General features: G+C 52.5%; 1 protein-coding gene across 1 annotated transcript; it reads left to right on the top strand.

Annotated features, from left to right (window-relative positions):
* The first annotated feature begins 2,990 nt into the window (after positions 1–2,990).
* LOC145354561 (transcription factor ATOH7-like) lies at positions 2,991–3,425 on the top strand. The gene has a single exon (XM_080206025.1). It carries the CDS (start codon positions 2,991–2,993, stop codon positions 3,423–3,425), a length of 435 nt encoding a protein of 144 aa, XP_080062151.1.
* The last annotated feature ends 7,354 nt before the right edge of the window (positions 3,426–10,779 follow it).

Here is a 10,779-nt window from a genome sequence, read left to right on the forward strand (position 1 = left end):
CCGGGATTTAGGAATATTATATTACACCGGGAGTAACACTGGGATTTGGGAATGTTATATTGCACCAAGAGTAATGCTGGGACTAGGGAATGTTATATTACACCGGGAGTAAAGCTGGGATTTGGGAATGTTATATTACACCGGGAGTAAAGCCGGGATTTGGGAATGTTATATTACACCGGGAGTGAAGCTGGGCTTTGGGAATGTTATATTACACCGGGGGTAAAGCTGTGATTTGGGAATGTTATATTACACCGGGAGTAAAGCTGGGATTTGGGAATGTTATATTACACCGGGAATAAAGCTGGGATTTGGGAATGTGATATTACACCGGGGGTAAAGCTGTGATTTGGGAATGTTATATTACACTGGGAGTAAAATTGGGATTTGGGAATGTTATATTACACTGGGAGTAAAATTGGGATTTGGGAATGTTATATTACACTGAGAGTAAAGCCGGGGATTTGGGAATGTTATATTACACCGGGAGTAAAGCCGGGGATTTGGGAATGTTATATTACACTGGGAGTAAAGCCGGGATTTGGGAATGTTATATTACACTGGGAGTAAAATTGGGATTTGGAAATGTTATATTACACTGGGGTTAAGGCTGGGACTTGGGAATGTTATATTACACCGGGGGTAAAGCCGGGGATTTGGGAATGTTATTTACACTGGGAGTAAAGCCGGGATTTGGGAATGTTATACTACACTGGGAGTAAAGCCGGGATTTGGGAATGTTATATTACACCGGGAGTAAAATTGGGATTTGGGAATGTTATATTACACCGGGAGTAAAGCTGGGATTTGGGACTGTCGGATTACACCAGGAGTAAAGCCGGGATTTAGGAATGTTATATTACACCGGGAGTGAGGCTGAGGATTTGGGAATGTTATATTACACCAGGAGTAAGGCTGAGGATTTGGGAATGTTATATTACACCAGGAGTAAGGCTGGGATTTGGGAATGTTATATTACACTGGGAGTAAAATTGGCATTTGGGAATGTTATATCACACTGGGAGTAAAATTGGGATTTGGGAATGTTATATTACACCAGGAATACTGTTTGTGAAGAATGAAACACCCATTGGTTCAGTGAAGTCTGTGCATGTTCTGCTGTTTCTGTATCTTTAATCTGATTCTCAGTTTGGATACACAGATTGGAATTGTAATCGCTGCTAAAATAACAATGACTCCCTTTCTCAATATTGCTTGAGTTCGATTTGAATTTTCAGCTGGGAAATGTTAAGAGATCACATTAGCAGTGTCGGAGAAGGTGTTTGAACTCCGTATGGAATGGGAAACAGCTCTGCTTCATTCATTAGTGGAATTTTCCTCCTGGTTCCCCTTCGGGATCAATGTTTGATCGAATGAGTCCAGAATCGCCTGTTGTCATATTGAGGGAAGGATCATCCTGTCAGCGGTTTATACACAAGCTGTGATGGTCAGAGTGTGTGTGTGAGAGAGAGAGAGAGAGATAGCTTTGAATCCTCAGAATATCCCTCAGTCCCACACAGTGAATCAGCAGGATTAAAACTCTGATGTCCCAAACTCCAAAATCCATGCCTCAGCCGCTGTTTATTCCCAAACTGTTAATCCAGAAGAATTAATTCACCACAAACTGGTGTTAAATATTTAAACTAATGTTAAACTAATCAATATAGAGGGTTAACCTGAAACTGGAGGCTGGATTAAACAAACTGATTTGACAATGCGGTTTGGAGTGATTTTCCAATGTAGGGATCAGTTTATTTGGGATGTGGGATTTCACTCCAATCCTCTTAGAAACTTTATTCCTGGCGATCTGTTCTAATCGCCCTTTTGGACATAAATCAACATTGTCCATATTCCCACACAAGGTATACTGAAACAGATGCTATTCAATGCTGTCAGGGGGAGAGGGAAGCGGCTGAGACTCTCTCAGCTCCCATCCCACTTTCCCAGAGAGGAACGGCGCTGGGAGGAGAGCTGGGGACGCGCTTTCTCCCCCCACCTGCTACCTACCACCTGTTCAAGCCCAGCCCGGGGCTATAAAACAGCGGCAGGCTGACAGCCTCCTCCCCACACTCACCCCAGCACACACTAACTACAGGAGCCGCTGCTGAAACCTGCTTCCACCACCCACCCACCCACTTCAGCCAGCAAGACAGGAGGGTGAGTCCTCTCCCAACGACCCCCAGGCAGGTGAGGAGACTGGGTTCAGCCTGCAGGGGTTCTGCAAGAGACTGCGGCTTCTGCAGACAGGCACACTGTCCAGGAGACTGACCAGGGGTCTGCACAGGGGTCTGACCAGGAGACTGCCCAGGAGACTGCCCAGAAGACTGACAAGGGGTCTGTCCAGGAGACTGTCCAGGAGAGTGTCCAGGGGTCTGTCCAGGGGTCTGTCCAGGGATCTGTCCAGGGGTCTGTCCAGGGGTCTGTCCAGGGATCTGTCCAGGGGTCTGTCCAGGAGTCTGTCTAGGGGTCTGTCAGGGGTCTGTCCAGGGGTCTGTCCAGGGATCTGTCCAGGGGTCTGTCCAGGGATCTGTCCAGGGGTCTGTCCAGGGGTCTGTCCAGGAATCTGTCCAGGGGTCTGACCAGGGGTCTGTCCAGGAGTCTGTCTAGGGGTCTGTCCAGGGGTCTGACCAGGGGTCTGTCCAGGAGTCTGTCCAGGGGTCTTTCCAGGGATCTGTCCAGGGGTCTGTCCAGGGGTCTGTCCAGGGATCTGTCCAGGGATCTGTCCAGGGGTCTGTCCAGGGGTCTGTCCAGGGATCTGTCTAGGGATCTGTCCAGGGATCTGTCCAGGGGTCTGCACGGGATTTGGACTCAGACCCCCCCCCCCCCCCCCCCATTCTCTGGGAGCTGTTCAACATTTGGCTGCTGGGGTTTTGTCTCCGGTTGGGAAATGTCCCGCAGCCGCTGAGAATCCAACACTGTGAGCCGGTGTGCAGCTTTTAGAGACAGAGACTCCTCGCCCTCCAGACCGAGCTGCCTCAGCACCAGGAGCGATGAAATCCAGCCCGGGAGCAGGGCTGCTGCCTGGAGCTGGCTCGGCTCCAGATGCCAAGCTGTGCCCAGTGGAGAGGGTGCAGAGCTGTGCCCGCAGGAGGATGGCAGCCAATGCCCGGGAGAGGAGACGGATGCAGGGTCTCAACACCGCCTTCGACCGGCTGCGTAAGGTGGTCCCGCAGTGGGGACAGGACAAGAAACTTTCCAAGTATGAGACTCTGCAGATGGCCCTGAGTTACATCGTGGCTTTGACCCGCATCCTGACTGAAGCTGATCGCTGTCACAGTGACAGGCGCTGGATTCACATCCAGTGCGGACACATCCCGGCCGGCGACAACATCCAGACATTCCTGGGACAGGGAAGGGGCAAAGAGGAATCTTACACCGACACAATCTTCCCCTTCAACCAGGAGCGCTGCCAACTTATCACTTAAACAGCACACCAGCTTTTAAAACACTCTGCAAACCCTGACTCAGCACAAGACTGACTCTCAAATCCCTGCTCCTCCCGACTGAGAATCCCAGGATCATTTCACCAACTTCACCCGAAAGCAGCTTTCACTGGAATTGAATTCTCTGCAGCCGGACTTGAAGTGGAGAGGATTCACTGTTAAACTGACCATGGCTCTCGTTCCAGTAATATTCCCATTTCAGATCCAGGGAGATGGATTCTGCCGAATTAAACACTCTGTCAAGTTAGAAAAAGTTTATGGTTTGTTTGCATGTAGATAACGCATGTTTAGTGGACAAATGTTACAAATATTCTATGTTTTTAAAACTTCTGTTCTTTTATTTAAAAAACGATGCGTGCGGAATGAGGTTTAAAAATCCCACCTCAGAAATGTGTTCATTCCAATCCCTGTTATTAATTTTTTGGATGCAATTAAATCCTTTACTGCGTTTATATTTATGTTTCTGGAGTCTAGTCAGTACCTCACTACGCTAACTAGTTACACAGACTGGAGTCTAGTCAGTATCTCACTACACTGACTAGTTACACAGACTGGAGTCTAGTCAGTATCTCACTACGCTAACTAGTTACACAGACTGGAGTCTAGTCAGTACCTCACTACGCTAACTAGTTACACAGACTGGAGTCTAGTCAGTACCTCACTACGCTAACTAGTTACACAGACTGGAGTCTAGTCAGTATCTCACTACACTAACTAGTTACACAGACTGGAGTCTAGTCAGTACCTCACTACACTAACTAGTTACACAGACTGGAGTCTAGTCAGTATCTCACTACACTGACTAGTTACACAGACTGGAGTCTAGTCAGTATCTCACTACGCTAACTAGTTACACAGACTGGAGTCTAGTCAGTACCTCACTACGCTAACTAGTTACACAGACTGGAGTCTAGTCAGTACCTCACTACGCTAACTAGTTACACAGACTGGAGTCTAGTCAGTACCTCACTACGCTGACTAGTTACACAGACTGGAGTCTAGTCAGTATCTCACTACGCTAACTAGTTACACAGACTGGAGTCTAGTCAGCACCTCACTACACTAACTAGTTACACAGACTGGAGTCTAGTCAGTATCTCACTACGCTAACTAGTTACACAGACTGGAGTCTAGTCAGTACCTCACTACACTAACTAGTTACACAGACTGGAGTCTAGTCAGTATCTCACTACACTGACTAGTTACACAGACTGGAGTCTAGTCAGTACCTCACTACACTAACTAGTTACACAGACTGGAGTCTAGTCAGTATCTCACTACGCTAACTAGTTACACAGACTGGAGTCTAGTCAGTATCTCACTACACTAACTAGTTACACAGACTGGAGTCTAGTCAGTACCTCACTACGCTAACTAGTTACACAGACTGGAGTCTAGTCAGTACCTCACTACGCTGACTAGTTACACAGACTGGAGTCTAGTCAGTATCTCACTACGCTAACTAGTTACACAGACTGGAGTCTAGTCAGTACCTCACTACGCTGACTAGTTACACAGACTGGAGTCTAGTCAGTACCTCACTACGCTAACTAGTTACACAGACTGGAGTCTAGTCAGTACCTCACTACGCTAACTAGTTACACAGACTGGAGTCTAGTCAGTACCTCAGTACGCTAACTAGTTACACAGACTGGAGTCTAGTCAGTACCTCAGTACGCTAACTAGTTGCACAGACTGGAGTCTAGTCAGTACCTCACTACGCTAACTAGTTGCACAGACTGGAGTCTAGTCAGTACCTCAGTACGCTAACTAGTTGCACAGACTGGAGTCTAGTCAGTATCTCACTACACTAACTAGTTGCACAGACTGGAGTCTAGTCAGTACCTCACTACACTAACTAGTTGCACAGACTGGAGTCTAGTCAGTATCTCACTACACTAACTAGTTGCACAGACTGGAGTCTAGTCAGTACCTCACTACACTAACTAGTTAAACTGACTGGAGTCTAGTCAGTATCTCACTACACTTACTAGTTACACAGACTGGAGTCTAGTCAGTACCTCACTACGCTAACTAGTTACACAGACTGGAGTCTAGTCAGTATCTCACTACACTAACTAGTTGCACAGACTGGAGTCTAGTCAGTACCTCACTACACTAACTAGTTAAACTGACTGGAGTCTAGTCAGTATCTCACTACACTTACTAGTTACACAGACGGGAGTCTAACTAGTTACACAGACTGGAGTCTAGTCAGTATCTCAGTACACTAACTATTACACAGACTGGAGTCTAGTCAGTATCTCACTACACTAACTAGTTACACAGACTGGAGTCTAGTTAGTACCTCACTACACTAACTAGTTACACAGACTGGAGTCTAGTCAGTACCTCACTACACTAACTAGTTAGACTGGAGTCTAGTCAGTACCTCACTACACTAACTAGTTACACAGACTGGAGTCTAGTCAGTACCTCAGTACTCTAACTAGTTACGCAGACTGGAGTCTAGTCAGTATCTCACTACACTAACTAGTTACAGAGACTGGGGAATGGTGAATATCTCACTGCACTAACTAGTTACAGAGACTGGGGAATGGTGAATATCTCACTGCACTAACTAGTTACAGAGATTGGGGAATGGTGAATATCTCACTGCACTAACTAGTTACAGAGATTGGGGAATGGTGAATACCTCACTACTTTAACTAGTTACCGTGATTCTACCAATCTCTTGCACCCACAGAGCACAGATGTGTATATATTTCACATACAGCTGTTTTAGCCACTCCCAGTCAGATGTGGTTGGACTGTGTTAACACAACGAGACCCTGTCCTCTGCAGAACCTGCTCACTGCCCCAGGGGCATTCTGGATATTACCACCAACCATCTCCATAGAGCTCTCCCCCCACTGCACCATCCCCCTTCACCACAAACAAGACTGAGATACTCCCGTTCATTGTCTTTAAGATTGAGACTTTTCACTCAGACGCCTCTGCCAGTTTCCTCCCTTCCCCACCCACGGTTTGGATTGGTTTTATTTACATCTCTTGTGCTCTGAGGTCATCTTGTCTCCAGCCTTATCCCACCACCCTGCTCATCACCACCCCCCCACTCTGCCCCCCACCCACCCTATCCCCACCCTCGGGTTTGAATAGCTGCCTCTCTTACAATGCCTCCTCCATTAAAACCTGCCATCGCCTCATCCCCCATAACCCACCGTCCCCTATACCTACCCTGCGCCCATACCCCACCCTGTCCCCCCATAACCCACCCTCCCCCAATACCCACCCTGCGCCCATACCCCACCCTGTCCCCCCATAACCCACCCTCCCCCAATACCCACCCTGCGCCCATACCCCACCCTGTCCCCCATAACCCACCCTGTCCCCCATAACCCACCCTGCGCCCATACCCCACCCTGTCCCCCCATAACCCACCCTCCCCCAATACCCACCCTGCGCCCATACCCCACCCTGTCCCCCCATAACCCACCCTCCCCCAATACCCACCCTGCGCCCATACCCCACCCTGTCCCCCCATAACCCACCCTCCCCAATACCCACCCTGCGCCCATACCCCACCCTGTCCCCCATAACCCACCCTCCCCCAATACCCACCCTGCGCCCATACCCCACCCTGTCCCCCCATAACCCACCCTCCCCCAATACCCACCCTGCGCCCATACCCCACCCTGTCCCCATAACCCACCGTCCCCAATACCCCACCCTGTCCCCCAATAACCCACCCTCCCCCATACCCCACCCTGTCCCCCATAACCCACCCTCCCCCAATACCCACCCTGTCCCCCATACCCCACCCTGTCCCCCATAACCCACCCTCCCCCAATACCCACCCTGTCCCCCATAACCCACCGTCCCCCAATAACCCACCCTCCCCCATACTCCACCCTGTCCCCCATAACCCACCCTGTCCCCCATACCCCACCCTGTCCCCAATACCCCACCCTGCGCCCATACCTACCCTGTCCCCCATACCCACCCTGTCCCCCATACCCCGCCCTGTCCCCCATAACCCACCCTTCCCCCATACCCCACCCTGCGCCCATACCCCACCCTGTCCCCCATAACCCACCCTCCCCCAATACCCACCCTGCGCCCATACCCCACCCTGTCCCCCATAACCCACCCTCCCCCAATACCCACCCTGCGCCCATACCCCACCCTGTCCCCCATAACCCACCCTCCCCCAATACCCACCCTCCCCCATACCCCACCCTGTCCCCCATAACCCACCCTGTCCCCCATACCCCACCCTGTCCCCCATAACCCACCGTCCCCCAATACCCCACCCTGTCCCCAATACCCCACCCTGTCCCCCATAACCCACCCTGTCCCCCATACCCCACCCTGTCCCCAATACCCCACCCTGCGCCCATACCTACCCTGTCCCCCATAACCCACCCTGTCCCCAATACCCCACCCTGTCCCCCATACCCACCCTGTCCCCCATACCGCACCCTGTCCCCCAATAACCCACCCTCCCCCAATACCCACCCTGTCCCCCAATAACCCACCCTCCCCCATATCCCACCCTGTCCCCCATAACCCACCCTCCCCCATACCCCACCCTGTCCGCCATAACCCACCCTTCCCCCATACCCCACCCTGCGCCCAAACCCCACCCTGTCCCCCATAACCCACCCTGTCCCCCAATAACCCACCCTATCCCCAATAGCGCACCTTCCCTCCAATATCTACCCTCCCCCCAATACCCACCCTGCGCCCATACCCCACCCTGTCCCCCATAACCCACCGTCCCCCAATACCCCACCCTGTCCCCAATACCCCACCCTGTCCCCCATAACCCACCCTGTCCCCCATACCCCACCCTGTCCCCAATACCCCACCCTGCGCCCATACCTACCCTGTCCCCCATAACCCACCCTGTCCCCAATACCCCACCCTGTCCCCCATACCCACCCTGTCCCCCATACCGCACCCTGTCCCCCAATAACCCACCCTCCCCCAATACCCACCCTGTCCCCCAATAACCCACCCTCCCCCATATCCCACCCTGTCCCCCATAACCCACCCTCCCCCATACCCCACCCTGTCCGCCATAACCCACCCTTCCCCCATACCCCACCCTGCGCCCAAACCCCACCCTGTCCCCCATAACCCACCCTGTCCCCCATAACCCACCCTGCGCCCATACCCCACCCTGTCCCCCCATAACCCACCGTCCCCAATACCCCAGCCTGCGCCCATACCCCACCCTGTCCCCCATACCCCACCCTCCCCCAATACCCACCCTGCGCCCATACCCCACCCTGTCCCCCATAACCCACCCTCCCCCAATACCCACCCTGCGCCCATACCCCACCCTGTCCCCCATAACCCACCCTCCCCCAATACCCACCCTGCGCCCATACCCCACCCTGTCCCCCCATAACCCACCCTGCGCCCATACCCCACCCTGTCCCCCATAACCCACCCTCTCCCCAATACCCACCCTACCCCATACCCCACCCTGTCCCCCAATAACCCACCCTCCCCTATACCCACCCTGTGCCCATACCCCACCCTGTCCCCCATACCCCACCCTGTCCCCCATAACCCACCCTCCCCTATACCCACCCTGCGCCCATACCCCACCCTGTCCCCCATAACCCACCCTCTCCCCAATACCCACCCTACCCCATACCCCACCCTGTCCCCCAATAACCCACCCTCCCCCAATACCCACCCTGCGCCCATACCCCACCCTGTCCCCCATACCCCACCCTGTCCCCCATAACCCACCCTCCCCTATACCCACCCTGCGCCCATACCCCACCCTGTCCCCCATAACCCACCGTCCCCTATACCTACCCTGCGCCCATACCCCACCCTGTCCCCCATAACCCACCCTCCCCCCAATACCCACCCTGCGCCCATACCCCACCCTGTCCCCCATAACCCACCCTGTCCCCCAATAACCCACCCTATCCCCAATAGCGCACCTTCCCTCCAATATCTACCCTCCCCCCAATACCCACCCTGCGCCCATACCCCACCCTGTCCCCCATAACCCACTCTCCCCCAATACCCACCCTTGCCCCATACCCCACCCTGTCCCCCATAACCCACTCTCCCCCAATACCCACCCTTGCCCCATACCCCACCCTGTCCCCCATAACCCACTCTCCCCCAATACCCACCCTTGCCCCATACCCCACCCTGTCCCCCATAACCCACCCTCCCCCAAATAACCCACCCTATCCCCAATAGCGCACCTTCCCTCCAATATCTACCCTCCCCCCCCAACAACCCACCCTGACCCCAATAGGTGTACCTTCTCCCCATAGCCCACTCCAACAACCCACCCTCCCCAATACACCATCCTCCCCCCAAAATGTATCCTCCCCCAATAACCCACTCTGTGTCCTTGCACACCCTGCTGCACCAGTTCCAACACACTTTTCCTTTCCATTCATAGAACGTCATTCATAGAATCTCTACCATTCCACCCATCGAGTCCCACCCAGACCCTATCCCCCTAACCCCACACATATACTGTGCTAATCCCCCTCTCACTGAGGGTTAATTTAGCATGGCCAATCCACCTAACCTGCACATATTTGGAATGTGGAAGGAAACCCATGCAGACACGGGGAGAACATGCAAACTCCACACAGACAGTGACTTGAAGCCAGAGTCGAACCTGGTTCCTTGGCGCTGTGATGCAGCAGTGCTAATCAGTGTGCCACCGTGCTGCCCTCCAGTGTGGGAAGATCAGAGCCATTGGGTTTGATACTTGTTTGTTATCTCCAGATTTGATTTCTTTAACTTTCCCCCTCGGCCAAACTTTCTTCTTTCACCCTTTATAAACTTGCTCCGATCCTAACTTACACCAAGCCCTCTTCATGTGTTACCCTGTGCTAAATGACCTGTGTTTGGGCCAACAATGCCTCAAATTTAAAACCATCATCCTTTTCCTCAAATCCCTCCACGTCCTTTGTCTCGTTGTAGCCTCTTCCAATCCTATTATCCTGCAAGAACTCAGGGCAGGGTTTTCCACCTGCTCTCACCCCAAGGCTGGAAAATTCCACTCCAGGTCAACGGATCCGTGTGTGGTCCGTGTGCTCCCATTACGCTTCCCGTGGTGGGTGGGATGGGAACGTTCCCTCTGTGTCCCTCCAGTCCCGGTACGGTGTATCCCCATTTACTGTTACTCAACCATTGGGTGGCTATGTCTCCTCTCGTCTGTGTGGGAATATCTTCCCTAAAGCCCGAGGGAAGACCTAGGGCATTCCCCCTTCCTTTAAGATTCACCTTTAAACCTACCACTTTGATCAAGCTAATCATAGAATCCATTTAATCCCTAAGTGTGGAAGGAGGCCATTCAGCCCATCGCATCTGTGCCAAATCT

Source organism: Carcharhinus amblyrhynchos, chromosome 17, assembly GCF_965287045.1.
Source record: "Carcharhinus amblyrhynchos chromosome 17, sCarAmb.v2.hapA, whole genome shotgun sequence".
NCBI classification, from domain to species: domain Eukaryota; kingdom Metazoa; phylum Chordata; class Chondrichthyes; order Carcharhiniformes; family Carcharhinidae; genus Carcharhinus; species Carcharhinus amblyrhynchos.